At 47.3% G+C, this 22,934-nt stretch overlaps 1 protein-coding gene, 3 non-coding genes and 4 pseudogenes across 4 annotated transcripts; 4 read left to right on the top strand and 4 right to left on the bottom strand.

Annotated features, from left to right (window-relative positions):
- The first annotated feature begins 4,550 nt into the window (after window positions 1-4,550).
- On the top strand, window positions 4,551-12,286 carry LOC133340632 (heme oxygenase 2-like). Its single transcript, XM_061549019.1, has 6 exons — window positions 4,551-4,772; window positions 8,266-8,380; window positions 9,020-9,213; window positions 9,648-9,945; window positions 10,696-10,783; window positions 11,387-12,286. The coding sequence occupies exons 1-6, from the start codon at window positions 4,702-4,704 to the stop codon at window positions 11,512-11,514; spliced, it is 894 nt and encodes a 297-aa protein (XP_061405003.1). The 5' UTR covers window positions 4,551-4,701; the 3' UTR covers window positions 11,515-12,286.
- A 4,718-nt stretch (window positions 12,287-17,004) lies between these two features.
- LOC133341090 (5S ribosomal RNA) lies at window positions 17,005-17,123 on the bottom strand. Its single transcript, XR_009755010.1, has one exon. It is a non-coding gene; the product is annotated as a 5S ribosomal RNA (ribosomal RNA).
- A 437-nt stretch (window positions 17,124-17,560) lies between these two features.
- LOC133341039 (5S ribosomal RNA) lies at window positions 17,561-17,669 on the top strand (annotated as a pseudogene).
- A 1,198-nt stretch (window positions 17,670-18,867) lies between these two features.
- LOC133341029 (5S ribosomal RNA) lies at window positions 18,868-18,976 on the bottom strand (annotated as a pseudogene).
- Window positions 18,977-19,656: 680 nt separating this feature from the next.
- On the top strand, window positions 19,657-19,775 carry LOC133341089 (5S ribosomal RNA). Its single transcript, XR_009755009.1, has one exon. It is a non-coding gene; the product is annotated as a 5S ribosomal RNA (ribosomal RNA).
- An 882-nt stretch (window positions 19,776-20,657) lies between these two features.
- LOC133341027 (5S ribosomal RNA) lies at window positions 20,658-20,766 on the bottom strand (annotated as a pseudogene).
- A 680-nt stretch (window positions 20,767-21,446) lies between these two features.
- LOC133341088 (5S ribosomal RNA) lies at window positions 21,447-21,565 on the top strand. Its single transcript, XR_009755008.1, has one exon. It is a non-coding gene; the product is annotated as a 5S ribosomal RNA (ribosomal RNA).
- Window positions 21,566-22,787: 1,222 nt separating this feature from the next.
- On the bottom strand, window positions 22,788-22,896 carry LOC133341026 (5S ribosomal RNA; annotated as a pseudogene).
- Window positions 22,897-22,934: the final 38 nt, after the last annotated feature.

Here is a 22,934-nt window from a genome sequence, read left to right as displayed (position 1 = left end):
AGTCGCATTTAACGAGGCTGGTTAACGCGTGAGTCTCTGACGGTGTTTAATGATTCGCCACTTTTTAATCCGCAGGAACATTATGTGACTGCCGGTCTCGACACTTCGTGCGGTTTAACCGTGCGAGCTGAATCCGTATCTAAGGAGGTGTTGTCACTGTCGAGGTTCCTACATTTATTTGTTTCCGTGAATAATCTTCGGACACGATCAAGTCTACTGCTGGATGAAAGCCTCGCCAAGTCGTGGCCACCCCTCGCGATCCTGTGGTTTTAATAATCCACCCAGCACACGAGTTGGGCCCTCCCATTGCCTCGCCGTCACTTTTATTCTTTACCATAACCCTAAGCCTACACGTGTCACCCTCCGAACACACAATATAAACGAGCTTTGTCCAACGTAGCTTTCACTATCCGCATTATAATCAGAGTAATGCCACCTGCTGAAAAGGCACACATAGGATCATTAGAAACCAGTGGGGTGTCCATAAAGCCGAATCTATTCTATTTCGAAAGCAAAAATAAAAACGGTGTACATATTCCTCAATAACACCCCCTTAAAAAGGTATATTTATAATAGGTGACGTTTTAGGCAATGCCGCTTCTTGAAAATGCATGCAGAGGCCAAAGAGGTATAGTGGATATAAGTTCAATATTGATTTGAAACTTTCGTGACTGCGGGAATCCATACTCTTTGGTTCTTTCGGTAAAATAATAGATCTATTATTTTTTCTACCTACAAGACTTTACCGAAAGAACCAAAGAGTATATATGGATATAAGTTGGAGAGAGAACATTCCAGTCCTTTGTAATAATGAAATACGGTACGTAATTATTTGACAACATCCCTGAATATCAGTTACCAAAATCGGTTATTAATCAAAATCAGTTTTACATTGGCAATTGCCCGAGACGTCCGACAATACTAATCACCTTCAACCCACCGCTGTAAGTAACAACTTCAAGCCATCTCCCAATACACCCCCAGGGGAAGTGGCAGCCAAGGAATGGAATGTGTCCGATCGAGAAGATATCCACCCCTTACGATGGAATCAGCTCGTGTGCAGTAGCTACTGCTGCTGATAGTAAACCTATTAAACTCAAACATAAGCTATTTGATTTACCAGGTAAAGGCCATTGAGCTATTAGTTCCTTCTCAGAGGCAACCTGGTCCACACATGATGATAGCTTATCGAATTGGCCGATATGATCACGTGTGCAAAAGTTCGAGTAGTGGCCAAATCATCTTGAATAACCAGGCGAGGGAGACCATGACATTACCACCGTGGTGCTCCAACTGTTATATCACAGGATTGTTAGAAGTGGCCACAGCTGCGATTTAGGATGAAGTTTTCATCCAGCAGTGGATTAACCATATTAAGTAGCTGCTTCTGATGATGATGATGAATCCGCAGATTGACGGATCTCGCAAACGCTACAAGCTTGTGTGTGTTGTTTACCACGCTCGCAGTAATTTCACACGCGCCACTCACTCCAGTCTGGGGTTACCCACCACGTCTTTCTCGTGACAGACATTCACCATCATCGCGTCGGCGACGATGGCACGCGGCACCGACCGCAGTGCAGGCCACCGCGTTGTAGAAAGAGGGCCTCATCCTGCGCAAAAGGTTATGTCGGCGTCCCCACGAGAGTTCCTTGGAAGGGCGCCGTTCGAACTCCACTCTTTACCTGGATGGATGATGGCGCAGGGAGTGGCGTCCATGATATTCTTGCAAATGTGGCCAAACACAGCGAGACAGATGCGTCTCGAGCCGGAGGATGATGCCATCGTCGATGGCAACAAGTATTTTTGTGCGTTCCCGTAATGCTGCACATGGGGAAGGAATTCGTGATTCGTGCGGATTGCGACACGCCGTTTCAAAATGCGGTTGGGGGGGGGGGGGAAGTAATGAATGCAGACATAATAAAAGGCTCTGATTAAAATGTACAGATGTTGACGGTCTGTCTTTGTTCAATACAGCATGTACATATCAATCGATTCCAGATCCCGCTGGGCGGTCGGACAATGAACACAACAATGAATAATTTACACTCCTAAAACGCCTTTCATCCGGAGGTCACAAGGCGCTGTGTACAGATGCCACCATAAAAAAAAAATATAATGAAGTGGCCGTTAACGAGATAGCAGTGTAAAAAGTGGCATCAACAACGTCGCGTATCCTACCGTCATATAATCCGCCCTGGCCAACGACAACAGTGCCCACACTCAACCGAAGTTTATGCGTGCACGTTGTACACCGTAACTTTCTCTCGATGCTCACATATTTTTTGCTCGCATATGCTCACATCGCCGAACTTTCACACATCCGCCTACAACATCGGGGCATGCCGAGTCGGCTATGTGGTCGTTAGTCATCGATTTAAGTCCGAAACCGGAGGACTTCTTCACAATGCCGGCTTATCGCCTGATGAAGCTGGTTGTAATCTTCTTGGTTCTTTCGGTAAAGTCACGTAGAAGGGAAATAATGAAATAATAAAAATGAAACAGAATCAAATACAATTCTCACGACGTTTCGGCCACAACGCAAGCAGCTGCGTTGTGGCCGAAACGTCGTGAGAATTGTATTTTATTATGTTTTATTTGTACTATTTCCCTTCTACGTGACTTTACCGAAAGAACCAAGAAGATGAATCCCTGCAGTCACGAAAGCTTTAAATCGAAATTTAACTGGTTGTAATCACCAACGATACGTCGTAATACGCGAATTTGCAAATGTCGTGGGTTTACCCTCCAACACACCGGTGTGCTGAAGTAGTAACTAACAGGCACGTTTGGTTGACGTGACAAGCCACATTCATTGGCTATGCCGGGTGGTGGCGGGTTTAACGACACATTCACATTTACGCGATCTCACCCCCCCCCCCCCCCGAAACAACCCTTGTTTCATTATGAGATACGTTGGTCTTCATTTTTTTCAGACGCTGTCTCCCCGACAGACCTGGTCTTCACCTGAGGACGGCTGCTTGCGTTGTGGCCGAAACGTCGTGAGAATGATCTTATAATGTTTTATTTGATTATTCTATTATTTCCATTCTACGTGACTTTACCGAAAGAACCAAGAAGACGTTGGTCTTCGTTGTTGTTTCCCTCGTAGCAGAGAAAAACGCGGCCACTGTGAATCGCGGTTCTTTGTTCAGCTGAGTCAGAGTGAGGGCGAGTGGTGGGGGCGGGGGGGATGGGCTGCTGCTGGCTTGACTCAGCACGAATGTGCGAGGGGGGTGGTAGGGGAGGAATGGAGGGGGGTTGGAGGTGGGGGGGTGGTGGTCATACAGCAAACACGCCATTCCCTTTTAGTGCAGCGTCAGAAAACGACGTTACACAGCGTGGGGGATGGGGAGGGGAGGCGAATGGCAGTCGGTTAAAGAGGAGAAACGATGGAAGAAGAACGGGAGGGGGGGGGGGAGGTGGAGGCGCTGGTGAGTTCGGCGTTCATCACGTGCCGCTCACGAGACTCGCTGCCCTCGTCCAAGTTATGACTCGGCACAAACAAAAAAATCCCTTCCCCCATTTGTCGTCGTGCGTGTTGAGCGAACGCGCGGATGCGGTTCGGGCCGCCTCCCAACCGCGACTTGTGCTGTGGTGGTCGGGGTTTCGGGATGGGTTTGCGTGGGTGCGTGTGCGTGCGTGCACGCGTGCGTGCACGTGTGCGTGCGTGCACGTGTGCGTACGTGTGCGTGCGTGCGCGTGTACGTGTGCGTGCGCGTGTACGTGCGTGCGTGTGCGTGCGCGTGCGTGCATGTGTGTGTGCGTGCGCGTGTGTGCATGTGTGCGTGCGTGTGTGTGTGCGCGTGTACGTGTGCGTGCGCGTGTACGTGCGTGCGTGCACGTGTGCGTACGTGTGCGTGCGCGTGTACGTGTGCGTGCGCGTGTGTGCATGTGTGCGTGCATGTGTGTGTGTGCGCGTGCGCGTGTACGTGCGCGTCAGTGCGCGTGTACGTGCGTACGTGTACGTGCGTGTATGTCGGAGATTCGATTGCATCTCTTCTCTGACTGGGGAGGGAGGGAGGTTGAGCAGGAGAGATAGGGGAGGGAGGGGTAAGGGAGTGTCAGGGTTTCAGGCAAGGAGTGTGAGAGTAATGGGAGTGAGTGAGTGGAGCGAACGAGTAAAGGAGTGAGCGAGAGATGGGAACGAGTGAAGGGAGTGGATGGATTCAGGGGGAGGGAGTGCAAAAGCGTCTGGGAGCGAGCAAGGGAGCGGAGCGAGGGAGAGTAGAGAGTGGAGGGAAAGGCAGTGGAGGGAGTTAAAGGGGGGAGGGTGAAAGTAAGGGAGTGGAGCGAGGGAGAGTAGAGAGTGGAGGGCAAGGCAGTGGAGGGAGTGAAGGAGGGAGGGTGGAGCGAGGGAGGGAAGGAGCGAGAAGAGGGGTGGGAGTCGAGGGAGGGGGATGACGAAGGGGGGTGAGAGGGGAGGGGGGTGGATGAGGGGTGGGGGTAGAGAGAAAACCACGCTGTGGTGGTGGGGCGTGGACGGGAGGGATGGGAGGGGGGGTGACAGGGTATATAAGCAATCGCGCATCGCCAAGGCTCCAGTGCTGTGGTGGAGGCTGAGTTTGGTGTAAGAGCAGCGCAGAGGGGCAGCTCAGACCGCACGCTACAACTCTCACGCCGGCTCTCCGTGATCCCGCGACTACTACAACTACATCACCATCATCATCACGTACACAATCCAACAACAACATCGTCATCATGCCTGCCAACGACAGTCAAGACGTGTCCGTGCAGCATGCTGCCCAGCACGGGAAGACGCTCGGTCTTGGGTGAGGATCCTCTCTCTTTTTTTTATATTACGATCAGTGGAAACAAGAAGATGCTCGGTGTATTCGGCACTTTGCTTCGTTCATCATTTCGCAATTTTTTTATTTCTTAAAATTTTAAAACTTTTCTTTATGTAAACTCCCACCTCTCGCTCACTCTCTCTCTCCTCTCTCTCTCCTCCCTCTCTCTTGTGCAAAAGTAATTGATGACATTTTAATACCACGTCAGTTGGCAATCCTCAAACAACAAAAAAGCCCCCAAAGCGTTGACTTTTAAACGAACGTCCACGCTTTCCTCTCTCTCTCTACCGCATTAGCAGCGTGTGGGTGAGGAGCGGTGGCGCAACGGTGAGCGCACTGCTCCTCGTGACTCGGCCATCTGTCGGTCTCTTGCTGTGAATGAAAGAACGAAGGGCCGTTGCCCGAAACGTCGCGTATTATGAGTTTGTGTATCAGGGCAGTGCTGTTGAGCAGTGTGTTGAGTTGTTTCCCCTCTGTTATTTGTGCCGGCGATCTGAGTTTGATTTTCCGACCACGGCTAACGTCAGCGGCGAGTGATAACAGAAACATTTCAGACCTCCACCCCCCCTCTCCCTGCCCCCATTTGTTGCCCACGCACTGACCACACCAGCTTCTATGTATGTATGTTGAACTTCTTTCGCACCGTACGTAGCCAACCGTACTGATCGAAGGTGCCCGGGGTAGGACAACAAACTAAACACACAAAGCAGTTCTAAAGAAATGTGTTTTAGTCTAGAGTTAAAAGTGCACGGAAGGAAAAAAACTGCGCTTGCTTGATGAAGAATGGTAAAAAGAAAAATATCCCTCGTATAGCCTTGACAGAATGTTGGGGCAATTGTAACGCACAAAATAACCTGCATGGCCTGGGGAAGGCCTTTATCCATTCGTGGATCGAGAATGGTTGGAACGTATTTGTTTAAATATCAGTAATGAAATACTGATTGCCGATAGTTGTTGTTGCATGCTGGACTGCAGTCATAACATGAGCTGTGATTGTACAACAATACACGTTCATTTATATCTCGCCTGTAACGTAACAGATGTCCCCAAATGCAGTTCTGTATTTAGAGCTTTGGTATGGGGGGTGGGGGGACCCTCATGGGAGCTGTCCCTGTGCGGCGACACGAGGTGGAAGTTGGGCAGTTTTAAGTCTGACACGAGGGGGCGACGTTGCCATTCATTGTGTTTTTACAATGACCCCCCCCCCCACTCACCATTGAGGGTAAACAAAAAACACACAGTGCGCAATTTCACAATTACCGTGAGCCAATGCTTCAAAAGATGTATTGGACAATGGCTCTCCCCCACATGGCCCGTAACGTAAACAAAAATGGACTTGATAAGCCACTTCTTTTTTTTGAGCTATCGTCTGTGGCCAGGTCGCTTCTGCCAAAAGAAAAGAGCTACAGTTTCTAGGCACAGCGGATCTCGCCTGGTGAAATAAGAAATATAAAAAACAATTGTAATGTCCGCAGTGAAGCAGACGACGGCGCCTAGTTTAATGGTTAATGATAAGCGAATGTTAATAAGGGTGTACACCGTGACACGCTGGACTGTGGAACAGCCGTTTCAGATGGTGCGTTTTGTAAGGTAGCTGAGACCGGATGAGGTTTGTGTGGAACGTTTATGTTGTTCGCTGCTAAAAATAGGCTGCTTAAATCAATATGCGACACGGTAAACAAAAAACCTCTCTTGGCTTCTGCTTCGAAGGTAAATTGTCCAAACACGTCTCAGTTGTGTTTTATTATCTGTGTGCGTGCCCTTTAATGCCACCGTGGGTTATTGTCCGAACGCGTTCCGTTGAGTTTTCAGCTTCATTGTGTATGTTTTGTAGCTTAAGGAGGAAGCCATGGAACCCGGAGGAAACTCAAATATATCAGAGGGGGGGGGGGGAAGAACGTCCAAACTCGACGAGGAAAGGCACTCGAGTTGGGAGCAGAGGTTGCAACCGGGTACCCGATACCCGGCTACCCGTACCCGGCCCTGGTGCGGCCGGGTACGGGTACGGGTAAGGAATCAAAACCCGTTTGCGACCTCTGGTTGGGAGTCGAACCCAGACCCCGAAGTGTCTTGAAGATGTCAACGATAAAGGAGTCATTAATTCGTATTCGGTCATTTTGCGTTGTGGGTGTCAATTACATGAAGGTGTTGTTGAAATGTGGTCATCTATCAGTTTGATTGCACTGTGGAACAAACATTTATTTTGGGTAGTGTTATTTCCTAATTGCGTATGCCTCAAAAGTACATAAAATGGCTATTATTGCCCACAAACTTTGCTTTTGTGACCAGGACAGTGATATTTTGAAATATACCTATTTTCAAGGAGTTAACGTGGTGTGCATTTGTGTATTTCGTTCACATAAAGTCCTGGTCACAAAAGCAAAGTTTGTTGGGATAATATCAATTTTCTATACTTTTTAGGCATAAGCAATTAAAAAAATAACACTTAGTACCCAGGAAAAAAAATTGTGTGACGTAGTGTTATTCGCAGTATGCACAAAATTTAAAAGGAAGAAAAAAACACTTTTGGCTTGTTAAACTAAAAAAGTAAAAATGCCTTCACTGTGCCGATGGTCAGCGTGGGTTGGCGAAATGGGGTGATCTGGTGACCGGTTCGCATGTCACGGGCCAACCGCGTTAGCCATGCCCAGGAGTTAAATCGTGTTTCTTCTTGACAAACGTTTTTCAATTTTTGTTGTCAAAGGCATTGCCTTGTCTCTCGGTCTCTGTTACACCGTGGGCTTGGCTGAACGTGGAAACCGATGCTTTTCATGTGAAATATTGGAGAAAAACTTGATTACATGGTGGTGTTCCGTGCAGCCCAAAGCGATACAAAACAAATAGTTACACTCCACACATAGGCAGCTGGACAGACATCCGTTTGTCTTGTTTAAAATAAAATGTCAAATCATTCCGCAAAGGGAAAACCTCACCGAGTCTAAAGACGATGCCCTTTCAGGAGAGTGCTGCGTTGGGATGATTGTGGCCAGTTCTGTTAACGAGTGGGATTCTTTGTGTTTGTCCTCATCTGCACCCGGGAGACAAACCCCACCACGCACACACACACACGTGCACGAGGGGGGGGGGGCGAACACCTCAGCACTGCCATCTCCTGGTCACCTCGCACGCGCCCACTCCTACGACTCGTGGCAAGCCGTGGACAAGTTACCCGCGTGCGAACTAAACCTGGCAAGCGGCCGACGGTCGGTCCCAGCATCGTTTGGTGAATTCAAGGGTCACTTCTGGAGTCATCGGTTCAAGGTTCGAACCGAGGGTCCAGTTGCTCGATTGAAGGGGTCAGTTCGAGGGTTCGTCCCAGGTTCAGTCACTCAAGCTGGTACTATACTTGGCTGGCACTCAACCAGAACCCAAAAAACCTGCTCAGCTTCTGAGATCTGACGAAGATGGAGGGCATCGTTCGCGGCGCCGTTTCGTATGCGGTGCGTAATCATGTCTTGCTTCTGTTGTCTTGCAGCAATGAACTGTCTGACATGCTGAAGGTTGGGACCAAAGATTCCCACACATTGGCCGAGAACACCCACTTCGTCAAGGAGTTCTTGCAGGGCCGGATCCGCCGGGACCTCTTCGAGGTGAGCCGGTGGCGGGGAATTAGATGTGAGCTGCTTTTCAGGGCCATTGCAATCACTGTACAGGAATGACACCGTGATGCTAAATTCATGTGTTGTGAGGCTTTCAATTGGACACCCGAATGTTGGAAAGCGAATGCATTTGCTTTGATGTGAGGCCACGTGTGAATGGTGCCACGGTGGCGAGATGTGAACTACCTCGCCTGGTATACAGGAGGTCGTGGGTTCGATGCCGACTCTTATGCCCGCATGTTTGAAGCTTGTATGTTCTCCATGTGGTCGCGTGGGTTTTTCCCCGGGTCTTCCAGTTTTTCCCTCCACATTTAGAAACATGCGCTTAGAGTATTTGCTTGCTATACATTTCCACATGATAAGCCACTTTGTTCAGCTATAATTTGTGGCCTGGCAGCTACAAAGCTCAGTGGGCCTTACCTGTACAAATAAAAAAAAACATTTTGTTTGACCTTTGCCCGACAATAGCATCTCGGAGCACAGTTATGTTTGTTTTAATATTAGGGGGGCGGGGGTGGAGGATTGTGGGAGGGGGGGGGAGAAACTCCCTGATGATGACAGCTGTCCCTGCGCAATAAAACAAAATGGCTGGCTGTGTCTTTGCCTTCGCGCGGCCGTGTTGTCGCGCAGCACATGACGGTGGCGCTGTACCACGTGTACACGGCGCTGGAGGAGGAGATGGAGAGGAACAAGGGCCACGCCGCGTTCGCTCCGCTCCACTTTCCGCTCGAGCTCAGCCGCAAGGCCGCGCTCGAGAAGGACCTGCACTTCTTCTACGGCCCGCAGTGGCAGAAGAAGGCTGCCCGCTCCGACGCCGTCGACAGGTGCGTGCTCACCTTCGCCCCGGGGCCTCCCGCTTCTCGAAAACGCAACGGGCGCGCGCCTACGTGTCTTATTTCGCCTGCTTACGCAGACGCACGTACGTTTTATGGATGTATGTTGAACTTCTTTCGCACCGTGCTTAGCCAACCGCGCTGATCGGAGCTGCGGCGGGGGCGGGGGTAAGGACAATCAACTAAACACAAAAATCGGTGTAAGAGATGTTTGTTTTTAATCTAGATTTAAAAGTGCCATAGCTCCAGTGGCTTCGAATAACCGTTCAAGTAAAATTGTAATTTCAGTGTCAGCTGGAATAGTCACAGATGTTATATTCGAAGCGGCGCGAAAGAAGTTCAGCATACACACAGGCAGCAATGCTGCCTCGCCCGACGTCGCGCGTGAGTGACGCCTCTCGTCGGCCGGTCCCACCTGTCTGCAGGTACGTGGAGCGCATCCGGTGGATCGGGGAGCACGAGCCGGAGCTGCTGGTGGCCCACGCCTACACGCGCTACATGGGCGACCTCTCGGGTGGCCAGGTCCTCAAGAAGGTGGCGCAGCGTGCCCTGCACCTGCCCGCCAGCGGCGAGGGCCTCGAGTTCTACACCTTCGACAACGTCACCAACGCCGGCAAGTTCAAGCAGCTGTACCGCTCGCGCATGAACAGCCTGGAGCTGGACGCCAAGACCATGGGGCGTGTCGTGGAGGAGGCCAACAATGCTTTCCGGATGAACATGGAGGTGAGCAGCATTCACTTTGTGGGCGAAATCGGTGACGGAAATGTTTTAATTTTGATGTCGGCGATGACTGTGAGCGAATGGGAATTTTTTTTTAAAAATCGTCAGGCGTGTGACGGTGATGACGACGATTCCCCCCCCACCAAAGACCAAAGCGTGACCGACTCTTGACGAGCGAACAAGTTTGAATGAAGGTGCAGACGAAGGTGAATAATGTGGAAATGTCATACGAGGGTGTCCGAAAATGTAATTTTATTTCGCTCGTAACCTTTGTCAAAGCAAAGATGACGAGCAAAATAGAGAGAAGAAAATAACTTCAGGCCCACATCCGCCCATTCTCAGCTTTTCGGGGTGTACAGAGAGGAAAGTGAGCTTTTTCGATTTAAAGCTTTCGTGACTGCATGGATTCATATTGAAGAACAGGGCTGTCGGGAAGACAGCGTCCATTAGGACGCTGCTCTTCACCTGAGGACGGCTGCTTGCGTTGCGGCCGAAACGTCGTGAGAATTTTATCTTATTATGTTTTATTTTTATTATTTTATTATTTCCCTTCTACGTGACTTTACCGAAAGAACCAAGAATAGGAAAGTGAGCCCCTGGGACCCAGGCTCCATTATTTTTTTTATTATTTTGATGTAAGTGTCATCATGATGGAGCATGGGGCACCACTTTGAATTGAACGATGATTTTTTTTTTTTCAAATGAATCGTTGACATATATATCATGGAACCCCAAATGCTGTCTCTTCTTAAGGTGTTTAAAGAGCTCGATGCCATCAGAGAGCTAACGCCAGATGAGAAGAAGAGTGACTCCTCCAATGCAGCTCCACCACTTCTGAATGGTAAGTAACACGTGATGATGATCCAGTGACAATAAGCACAGCTTATGCGGACATATTGAGATATATATTTACAAAGCTACTCTTGTCCAAACCCATATGTTTAGAATAGAAGGTGAAGTTTCCCAACGGGATTTCACTTGGTTAACAAAGGCTGTTGTCGCTTGATGAATTCACTTAAGTTTCATGGTGCCGAGTATGGTGCCTTGTGCGTTTGTGTATGTTTTGTGTTTGCGTGGGGAGCGGTGGCACAGTGGTTAGCACGCTGCGCTACGAAACCGGCGACCCAAGTTCGATTCCCGCGAACGCACCCACCAACATCAGTTACTATTATTTCAACTGGTCCTGGGTCTACCCTAGGTCGACTCGGCCTCAAACGGTGCGGCGTGTAAACTGTCGGCACCAGGGAGTACCAATTCGTGTGGCGTGCCGACTTTGTATGTTGACCTTGATTACACCGCATCGTAGCCAACCACGCTGAATCGGAGGTGACTTTAATGCGTGCGCGCCAACTTAAAGTGGGTGCTCGTTAATGGAACTTGCCCCAGCAGAGAATATAATAGGGATCTTTGTTTTCGTTGTGCCGTCGATCCTGTGTGTGTCCAGGCATGTGCTCCTTCCACAAGGAGGCCACCCAGTCCCCCGGCGGGTCACTGATGTCTCGCGGGAACGTGGTGGCTGCGATCGCGTGCGCTGTCGCGGTCGCCGTCGTGTGCATCCAGTTTCTGATGTGAGACCCGCACGACGCTCGCAATGAGGATGGCTGCCTGGTGGTACGGGGGGAGGGGCGGGGGGAGGGATGGGGACTGAATCGACGGCGCAGGGAAACACGGTCATGAAAATGGATAGCAAGCAATTTGGAAGATCGTTTAAGGCCGCTTTGTCAGTACCACTGCCGGACAAAGGCTTTCCCGAGCTGTGTAGGCCATGGGGGGATGTTTGACCATACTTCACCGCATTGATGAGTGTGGGTTGAGTGAGCGAAGAATTGCCGGGGAGGCGTGAGGTGAGGTGGGGAGGGGCGGCAAAAACGGTTCAGATATTACTTGCATCACTCACAACCGATGTAAGCCGTGGCCTGGAATCAAACTCAGGTACCGGGGGTTGATATCACTGATAAGAGTTATGGTTTCCCATCGTAAAACTTGAGAAATAAAATCAGCATGTTAACTTTTAAGTATTTACTATGTCCACAAATAGCATTGTGCAATATTATGCCACATTTTGTAATGGCAATTAATCCGTACATTTCAGAAGAGGTGTGGAAAACACCTGTGGATTCTGTGTTTCTTCTTTAGACTCCGTGACGGAGACTTTTATAGGATTTTAAGCATCTTTGAAAAATAAGTACTAATTTTAAGGAATTTTTTAATGACATCACGTTACTTTATGTGCTAAATATTAAATACTGACCAACCTTTCTTAATACCTCAATCATCCTATTTTTGATCTCAGAATACAAGCAGTCGAATTTTTGGTGAAAATTGCTGAAAATTGCCCTACATATCCCTTAAAAGTATCAATATTTACTCTAAAATGCATGCCATACTGAAAAACTAAAAGTAGTTTTAAATTATTCGCAGTGACTGTCAACACTGGTTTGTAGATTAATTATAAGCCATAGGTATTTTATAATAGAGACAAATACTGTCTGGCATCTTACTTAACTATACGAGACCCGTACCATACCGGACATCTGTGAAAAAGAGCTTCATAGATCATCGGATTCCTCCAGTAGAAATTCAAACCAACGTAGAGCAGTGAGGCCCCAACCTGTGACCTGTGAACCACTGCTCATGGCCACGATGGTCCGGCAGTGGTTAGCGGAAACCTGTTGCATGATACGATGTTTTTCGATTTACCATGGAAAACATTATTTCCAGGGTTGATTCCTGTCTTTGGGTCTGGAAAAGTTGGGAATGACTTGTCACAGAGAGAGATGCAAGTGTAAGTTACTGACAACTGCAATGTGACATTTGATGTTATTCGAGTCTCTGTGAGTCGGCAGACGAGATAAACACTGTATGGGCCCTACCTGCACTAATGTTCACGTGACAGGAAATGGTCAATCGATTAATTGTGCCGAAATATTTCGTTCAAGCATCCCGAACACAGCGTATAGACGGCAGTAGCCTTTGGCATAAACTCTCATGGACTTCCTTCCACTTGAGTTACTGCATGTCTCGAGGTACCAAAGAATTGCAACAATTGCAACAATCAGACACCATCGTTCAAGCATACCACTACTTCTGCAAATCATTGTTAGCTGTTATATTACTGTACTATTTTACCAATAGGTGCAATGCGTCTGTGTTACAGACACTAAAGGCCGAATTCTTGTGTAGGCAGGAAGCATTCCAACAAATGTATTGGATGAAAATAGAGAGTATTTAGAAAATAACATTGCATTGAGTACCTTTGAATTAGGCACAGTTTTTGGAAATCCACTGCTGGATGAAAGCCTCCCAACACCACACCGTTTATGGGGTTTCTTTGTCTATATTTCGCCATGCTGGTCAGTGTGTGCTTGCGAATTGGGGTGGGGGGGGGCTGGTGAAAATATTCTGCCAACGCAATCGTAAAGCCCTTTTGTGTTAAATGTGTTGCTTTGTGTTTCATTTATAAAAATGTCTAACTGTGATGCCCTTTATGTCATTCTCATCGAAACAATAACTAATTTGCACAATTCAGGGTTGAATTTTCGATTTGTTTTCATCAACATAAATATACAATCTTTCTTATTAGTGGGTAACACTTTAAATATTTGATGCTATTGCACAATTACATTTGTTTAAACGTATTGAAATATGCAAGTGGAATTGCCACACATGCTTGAGCTAGTTTGTTTATTTTGCATTGCATTTCACTGCTATTTAAGGTAACATTTAAATCGATTAGATTTAATAGGCATGATAGAAATGACATTTTGACCATAAGGTTGCATCATTAAAATGATCCGGTGTAACGTTTCGAATACGTGAATAATTTAAGCAATGGTGACCGCACGCGATGCCACAGAAGTGATGTCACGTCTGCTGTCATCACATTTTCGGATCGATACTGAATTCTTTTTCCGGATCATCCAAATGACACATTCCCAGTAGACCCTATGACGCGAAGCTACTCTGTTTATTTGTGTTGGTATGTGTTTGCAAATAAGTTTAACTGTGAAATTTGCATTAAACCTCAGGTGGGGACAGATGTAATTATTACCAAGTTTTCATATTCTTAGGTTTTTTCGGTAAAGTCACGTAGGTAAAACATTAAAATTAATAAAAGTAAAATAAAATAAAAATCACGACGTTTCGGAGGCAACACAAGCTTCCGTCTTCAGGTGGAACCGTCACAGCCACGACAGCTGTATCAAGTAACGGTTCCACCTGAAGACGGAAGCTTGTTTTGCCTCCGAAACGTCGTGATTTTTATTTTATTTTACTTTTATTAATTTTAATGTTTTACCTACGTGACTTTACCGAGAAAAAAACCTAAGAATATGAATCCTTGCAGTCACGAAAGCTTAAAATCTAGAATTACCAAGTTTGTCACCTTTATGAAAGAAAAAATACGAAAAAACCCCCAGTGGCGTTATGAAACGCCACCTACTTTTACCTGCCACTTACATCAACGGTCCACATTGGGATGCTTTGGTGTTGTGTTCTGGGAATTGATTCCGTGGTGAAAATCCCAAAAAAAATATTTTTATTCTGGGAAGTTCCACAATCCTCTCTTAAATTTCATCCTGGTCTTGCCGGTCTTGCCGGCGAGTCCACTGAGCAAAGTGCTTTAGCCTTTCACACTCGGAGACGATGGTTTTGAGAACCGCCCGTGCCAGCCACACTTCAAATACCGCAGACTTCTGAAATCTATACAGAGGAAACCACCTGCGATGTTTTGTTGTATGTATGTGTGTGTTATGCTTGCTCATGCAAAAAATCTTCTTTTTTTTCTCTCGCCGCGTGTAACTCGAATGTGGGTTTCTTTCTTTCCGGGGCTTTATTGAGCATATCTTTATTCCAACTTTCACCATGCACTACTTGTAGGCACCAATTTAACTCTGAACCCTGAAGATGCCCGCAGCAGCAGTAGTGCACGCTGAAAGCTTGCGAGAATAAATTTTCGACACACAGCAGCTGAACCCGGATAAACACACTCGCATCGCCTTTAGATATTTGTAAATACCACGTGGATTAGATGAGGGTGAACTAGTGTTTCTTTTTTCACGGGTTATGTGAAATGTAGTTTTTTAATGATTTTTTTTATTAGTTAGGTGTCTGTGCATCACTGTTTCTGTTATACATGCACCATAATATACACATACCGAAATATCCTATGAATACAAAATAAGGAAATTCATTCACAAAATCAGGTATTTTCTTGTTTAATTGCACATTCGTATTTTTGATGTGGAAATGGTAGTCTTGCTTTAATTCGAGATGGTTCTTGTTTGTGAGATATCCCTCTGTAACGTCACTGATGGATGAATATATCCCCACAACACGCTGGTAACTGGTAACTTGACAACATTTAACAACGCTTATGAGAGTGGGGTGCTCCAAACAAGTTCAGATATCACTCCATAGAGATGTTAGCCATGGCTGGAAATCAAACTCAGGTTGCTGTGTTCATAGATTAGGACGCTAACCACTGCGCCACTGCTACACTTTCTTTCGTCGAAAATTAGTCACTGCAGTACGGTTTATGTTCTTTTGAGACCAGCAGATATTCCAAGATTTTTCAAGTCACAAATGGTGGCAATGAAGCTCAATAGTTGTCTTTTGTAACATACGTTATTATTTTTCTGCGTGAAATTTTTTTCATGTAAAAGCTCCAAGACGGTTTTAAAAATTATACTGACAACGGAAATGTTTTTACGATTTTATCTGCTTTTCATGTTGGTATTTCAAATGAATTTCTGCCTTGCAAAATCCAGCCCATGTTTGTATTTTTGGTACATCTGGTAGCGAACTTGCTCCCACCAAAGATCTAAGTGATAGGCTGGAAATTCTTAAACCCTTTTTTTACCACAATGGTTTTCAAAGCAGGAATAGCGCCCGAAGAAAACTAAAATGGAAAAACATTTATGGAGCGGCATGATTCTTTTGAAAATCAGTATGTGGTCAAGGGGTTTAAGACATCATCGGCCTACTGCTGAAATCAGTAGGGTTGGCAAGCATGTGCTTGGACGTTGTATTTTTTTCTTGCCATTATATGCCCAGGACCGGCCGTTGCATAAAGGTGGATCGGGCTAGGTTTAAACATTTGTGTGGTATAGTCCGGGTCTGACTTTGAGCCATTTCTGATTCTACCTTCTGATGCAGGTGCCATGATTATTAACTCGTGATGTTGATTCTTCAACAGTTGTGCACCGATTAAAAAACATTGCGCACGTGTTTCGTATCGCTCTCTTTCAATACTGTTTAATAACATGCACCAATGTTTGACGTTTATTTTTGTTTGTAATAAAAAAAAGTTTGATTAACATTGTACTTCAGTGCACTTATTGTTTCACCAGTTATGCCAACTGTGTCCTCAACATATATATTTGACAACAGAAGTGGCTCATTACCGTTAAGGCCCCCCCTCTTAGAGCCACTTGTTGTGAAACGCCTGTCATGGCCCATGGGCCTTACACTTGACACTCCTCTTACCGACGGACCTCTCATCTGTGGTGCCCTATTACCCATGGGAATTGTTTCGAAACGTGCGTTACATCACTCTGGCTCTTCCCATTATCTACGGGAATGTGAATTAGGGGAAGAACAGCAATTGCATTGTAGTTTTAGCAGAACGGAATACCCGTAAAGATGTGTAAACTCTCATGGATATCAATGGCTACGACCATTTCATCCTGAATGCTTCTGATATCGTCTGAGCTTGTGAAGGAAAGTGGTGTCGAGTCCTGGTTAGTACGTGGATGGGAGACTGCATGGGGATACCAGGTGTTGTTAGGATTTTGCCTTTTATGTCGGAAGGGGGAACTATTTACCCTACGTTTCAGACGCATAGAATGGAACTTTCATATATAAGTCTGTAGGGGGAGCACTGACAACTCGGTGTGAAGGTGACATTGGTGAATTCCAATTCTGAATCCCACCTAGTAAAGAGTTTGACCCTGAACAGGCAGTGCCCCCTACAGACATTGAAATGCCAATTCGGCTTCGTGCGTGTGAAACGTGGAGTAAATAGCGCCCCCTGGAGACACGGAAAGGCAAAAACTTTCAAAAAGCCTACAACACCTGGTATTCCCAGGCGGTCTCCCATCCAAGTACTAACCAGGCTCGACCCTGCTTAGCTTCCGAGATCGGACGAGATCGGGCGTATTCAGGGTGATATGGTCGTAGGCGATAGCTTAGAGGAGATTCAGTAAACTTATATCCAACGCCAATTCTTCCGGCTGATACGGCTGGTGATATTTTCACAGCGAATAAATGTTACCCACAAAACTCGTGATCACCACCAGCTACAGATCGTGACCCCAGAGCTCACTTCTGCCACTGTCAAGACCACAGCCCTTAGGGCGCCGTGGCTCTCAGGGTCACGGTGCAGTGAAGCTGCTGAGCTGAGTTAGAATCCCGGGCACGGCTAACATCGGTGGTGTCGAGTGATATGCGAACCAGGTCAGCCTCTCTCCACCCCCACCACTTGTCCACCAACCCGCACCGTCCACCAATGCGAGGATGACTGCAGGCGGTGTCTTCACACAAGAAGTGAAGTCACTTTGTCCAAAGGTGGGTCACAACTACGTTGGAGATAAGTTTACTAAATCTCGTCTGAGTTCTCGCCTACGACCATATCACCCTGAATACGCCCGATCTCGGAAGCTAAGCAGGGTCGAGCCTTGTTAGTACTTGGATGGGAGACCGCCTGGGAATACCAGGTGTTGTAGGCTTTTTGAAAGTTTTTGCGTTTTCGTGTCTCCAGGGGGCGCTGTTTACTCCACGTTTCACGCGCACGAAGCCGAACTCGCCTTTCAATGTCTGTAGGGGGCACTGCTACTCGGGGTCAAACTCGTGACTTCTTGGGATTCCGAATTGGAATTCATCAGGTTTTTGTTTGCTTAGAGTTCTATCTTTATTTGCAAAACCACGATGAACATGACAGTGGCTTGGATTGACCAAGAGCTGGTAAACAAATGGAACACCCTCACCCCGAGTTGGCAGTGCTCCCCACAGACTTAAATACGCAAGTTCCACTCTGTGCGTGTCGCTCACGCACAGCGGAGCTGGCGGGTTCTCGTCTCTAGTGGGCACCGCTACCTCGCCTGGTCATTCCGTGGCGTGCATTGTAGAGTTTTGTGCTCCACTATGACCCACAACTAACAGAGGGGGCCTTGCATATGAACGTCCCGCAGTTCATCAACGTTCACTCACTCTGTTGGTGAGACACTGATTGTCAAAACCAGCCCAGAGTTTGTTCCTGTGTTCAACCAATGCCAATGAAACGATTCACTCCCAGGTCACCTGGCTGATGGGATGAGTAAAGAAATACTTTTATTTTGTGGATTTCGCGATGCTCAATGCATTATCGCTGGTGCTGACAGGAAAGCATTCTCCTACAATACCATTGTGCCAAGAGAATGTCATCATTTTACTTTTAATATAAATTAGCATGATTTAGTGGCAATAATTTTTGATCGATTAAAGGATGCAACTCAAACGCAACTAATAGTTCAACTGTTCTAACGCCAACAAAAAAGAAACTGGTCATCAAAATGAATAGTTTCTAACATGCTATTCTTTTCAGGTCCAATGGTGTAAATGAGTGCAAGACGCCAACTCTAATTCCCCACTATCCCCTCTGCAGTGGGCAGTGCACAACACCCGCTTGTTGCACCCCACTTCTATGTACAGAGATCCCCACCCTCACGAACCCCCAGGGACCAGCGTGGACACGCGGTCAAATAAGCCCCTATTACCCACTCGACACGTGGAGGCCCTCATCCAGCAGTGGATTGACAGAGGGCTGTTGAAGTTCAATCAGGCAGCTCTAAATAATTTGTTATCCGTGCGCCAGAAAAAAAAAGTCAGGTCGTGAAAGCGGAGTAAATAGCGCCCCCTTGCGACACGAAAAGGCAAAAACTTTCTAAAAACCTACAACACCTGGTATTCCCAGGCGGTCTCCCATCCAAGTACTAACCAGGCTCGACCCTGCTTAGCTTCCGAGATCGGGCGTATTCAGGGTGATATGGTCGTAGGCGAGAGCTTAGAGGAGATTCAGTAAACTTATATCCAACGCCAATTCTTCCGGCTGATACGGCTGGTGATATTTTCACAGCGAGTAAATGTTACCCACAAAATTCGTGTTCACCACCAGCTACAGATGGCGACCCCAGAGCTCACTTCTGCCACTGTCAAGACCACAGCCCTTAGGGCGCCGTGGCTCTCAGCGTCACGGTGCAGTGAAGCTGCTGAGCTGAGTTAGAATCCCGGGCACGGCTAACATCGGTGGTGTCGAGTGATATCCGAACCAGGTCAGCCTCTCTCCACCCCCACCACTTCACCACCAACCCGCATCGTCCACCAGCGTGGTGAAGTATGGTCAATCAACCCTCGGGACAGGACAGACACGGACTGTGGGGGTCTTCATCAATCAGCGGATTAACAAAGTCTGTACGTTTTGCTTTAAGTACACACACACACGTACTGTATATACATATGGTAACAACTTTTACTCTGAGATAGCTGCTCAGAACTGAGATGTTGCTCCAGAGCTGAGACCACCACTTGGGTTTGCACCGAGACGTCTTGAGTTGAACTCCACTGTGAATGCGAGGATGACTGCAGGCAGTGTTTTTACAAAAGAAATTAAGTTACTTTTTCCAAAAGTGGGTCACAACTACGTTAGCGATAAGTTTACTAAATCTCCTCTCATCTCTCGCCTACGACCATATCACCCTGAATACGCCCGATCTCGTCCGATCTCGGAAGCTAAGCAGGGTCGAGCCTGGTTAGTACTTGGATGGGAGACCGCCTGGGAATACCAGGTGTTGTAGGCTTTTTGTTGTCGGCTTTTGCCTCTTTCCGTCGGCAGGGGGATCGCTGTCTACCCCGCGTGTCGCATTCCGTGTCGTGCATTGTAGAGTTTTGTGCTCCACTGGGACCCACAGCTCACAGAGGGGGCCTTGCATATGAACGTCCCCGCAGTTCACCAGCGTTCACTCACTCTGTTGGTGAGACACTGATTGTCAAAACCAGCCCACAGTTTGTTCCTGTGTTCAACCAATGCCAATGAAACGATTCACTCCCAGGTCACCTGGCTGATGGGATGTGTAAAGAAATAATGTTATTTTGTGGATTTCGCGATGCTCAATGCATTATCGCTGGTGCTGACAGGAAAGCATTATCCTACAATACCATTGTGCCAAGAGAATGTCATCATTTTACTTTTAATATAAATTAGTATGATTTAGTAGCCATAATTTTTGATCGATTAAAGGATGCAACTCAATCGCAACTAATAGTTCAACTGTTCTAACGCCAACAAAAAAGAAACTGGTCATCAAAATGCATAGTTTTTAACGTGTTGTACTTATCAGGTCCAATGGTGTAAATTAGTGCAAGACGCCAACTCTCATTCCCCACTATCCCCTCTGCAGTGGGCAGTGCACAACACCCGCTTGTTGCACCCCACTTCTATGTACAGAACCTCCCGCCCTCACGAACCCCCAGGGACCAGCGTGGACACGCGGTCAAATAAGCCCCATTACCCACTCGGCATGTGGAGGCCCTCATCCAGCAGTGGATTGGCAGAGGGCTGTGAACGTTCAATCAGGCAGCTCTAAATAATTTGTTATCCGTGCGCCAGAAAAAAAAGTCAGGTCGTGAAAGCGGAGTAAATAGCGCCCCCTGGAGACACGAAAAGGCAAAAACTTTCTAAAAGCCTACAACACCTGGTATTCCCAGGCGGTCTCCCATCCAAGTACTAACCAGGCTCGACCCTGCTTAGCTTCCGAGATCGGGCGTATTCAGGGTGATATGGTCGTAGGCGAGAGCTTAGAGGAGATTTAGTAAACTTATATCCAACGCCAATTCTTCCGGCTGATACGGCTGGTGATATTTTCACAGTGAGTAAATGTTACCCACAAAACTCGTGTTCACCACCAACTACAGATCGCGAGCCCAGAGCTCACTTCTGCCACTGTCAAGACCACAGCCCTTAGGGCGCCGTGGCTCTCAGCGTCACGGTGCAGTGAAGCTGCTGAGCTGAGTTAGAATCCCGGGCACGGCTAACATCGGTGGTGTCGAGTGATATCCGAACCAGGTCAGCCTCTCTCCACCCCCACCACTTCACCACCAACCCGCATCGTCCACCAGCGTGGTGAAGTATGCTCAATCAACCCCCGGGACAGGACAGACACGGTCTGTGGGGGTCTTCATCAATCAGTGGATTAACAAAGTCTTTACGTTATGGTTTAAACACACACACACACGTACTGTATATACATATGGTAACAACTTTTACTCTGAGATAGCTGCTCAGAACTGAGATGTTGCTCCAGAGCTGAGACCACCACTTGGGTTTGCACCGAGACGTCTTGAGTTGAACTCCACTGTGAATGCGAGGATGACTGCAGGCGGTGTCTTCACACAAGAAGTTAAGTTACTTTGTCCAAAGGTGGATCACAACTACGTTAGCGATAAGTTTACTAAATCTCCTCTCATCTCTCGCCTACGACCATATCACCCTGAATACGCCCGATCTCGTCCGATCTCGGAAGCTAAGCAGGGTCGAGCCTGGTTAGTACTTGGATGGGAGACCGCCTGGGAATACCAGGTGTTGTAGGCTTTTAGAAACTTTTTGCGTTTTCGTGTCTCCAGGGGGCGCTATTTACTCCACGTTTCACACGCACGAAGCCGGACTGGCGTTTCAATGTCTGTAGGGGGCACTGCCACTCGGGGTCAAACTCTTGACGACTTGGGATTCAGAATTGGAATTCATCAGGTTTTTATTTGCTGAGAGTTCGATGTTCAATTGCATAACCACGATGATCATGACAGTGGCTTGTGGGGAGGCCTTCATCCGGCAGTGGATTGACCAAGAGCTGTTAAACAAATGGAACACCCTCACCCCGAGTTGGCGGTGTTCCCCACAAAACTTAAATATGCAAGTTCCACTCTGTGCGTGTCGCTCACGCACAGCGGGGCTGGCGGGTTCTCGTCTCTAGTGGGCACCGCTACCTCGCCTGGTCATTCCGTGTCGTGCATTGTAGAGTTTTGTGCTCCACTATGACCCACAACTAACAGAGGGGGCCTTGCATATGGACGTCCCGCAGTTCATCAACGTTCACTCACTCTGTTGGTGAGACACTGATTGTCAAAACCAGCCCAGAGTTTGTTCCTGTGTTCAACCAATGCCAATGAAACGATTCACTCCCAGGTCACCTGGCTGATTGGATGTGTAAAGAAATACTTTTATTTTGTGGATTTCGCGATGCTCAATGCATTATCGCTGGTGCTGACAGCAAAGCATTCTCCTACAATACCATTGTGCCAAGAGAATGTCATCATTTTACTTTTAATATAAATTAGTATGATTTAGTGGCAATAATTTTTGATCGATTAAAGGATGCAACTCAAACGCAACTAATAGTTCAACTGTTCTAACGCCAACAAAAAAGAAACTGGTCATCAAAATGAATAGTTTCTAACATGCTATTCTTTTCAGGTCCAATGGTGTAAATGAGTGCAAGACGCCAACTCTAATTCCCCACTATCCCCTCTGCAGTGGGCAGTGCACAACACCCGCTTGTTGCACCCCACTTCTATGTACAGAGATCCCCACCCTCACGAACCCCCAGGGACCAGCGTGGACACGCGGTCAAATAAGCCCCTATTACCCACTCGACACGTGGAGGCCCTCATCCAGCAGTGGATTGACAGAGGGCTGTTGAAGTTCAATCAGGCAGCTCTAAATAATTTGTTATCCGTGCGCCAGAAAAAAAAGTCAGGTCGTGAAAGCGGAGTAAATAGCGCCCCCTTGCGACACGAAAAGGCAAAAACTTTCTAAAAGCCTACAACACCTGGTATTCCCAGGCGGTCTCCCATCCAAGTACTAACCAGGCTCGACCCTGCTTAGCTTCCGAGATCGGGCGTATTCAGGGTGATATGGTCGTAGGCGAGAGCTTAGAGGAGATTCAGTAAACTTATCTCCAACA

The sequence above is a fragment of the Lethenteron reissneri genome, chromosome 10 (genome assembly GCF_015708825.2).
Source record: "Lethenteron reissneri isolate LAM-NWPU_2019-01 chromosome 10, ASM1570882v1, whole genome shotgun sequence".
NCBI lineage: Eukaryota > Metazoa > Chordata > Hyperoartia > Petromyzontiformes > Petromyzontidae > Lethenteron > Lethenteron reissneri.
Note: the sequence above shows the minus strand (reverse complement) of the source record. Positions and strands in the feature narration are given on the sequence as shown.

Coding starts and splice junctions, on each gene's coding strand:
- LOC133340632 (XM_061549019.1), top strand. CDS start 4,702: ATGCCTGCCAACGACAGTCAAGACGTGTCCGTGCAGCATGCTGCCCAG. Junction 8,381..9,019: donor TCCGCCGGGACCTCTTCGAG/GTGAGCCGGTGG, acceptor GTTGTCGCGCAG/CACATGACGGTGGCGCTGTA. Junction 9,946..10,695: donor CTTTCCGGATGAACATGGAG/GTGAGCAGCATT, acceptor TCTCTTCTTAAG/GTGTTTAAAGAGCTCGATGC.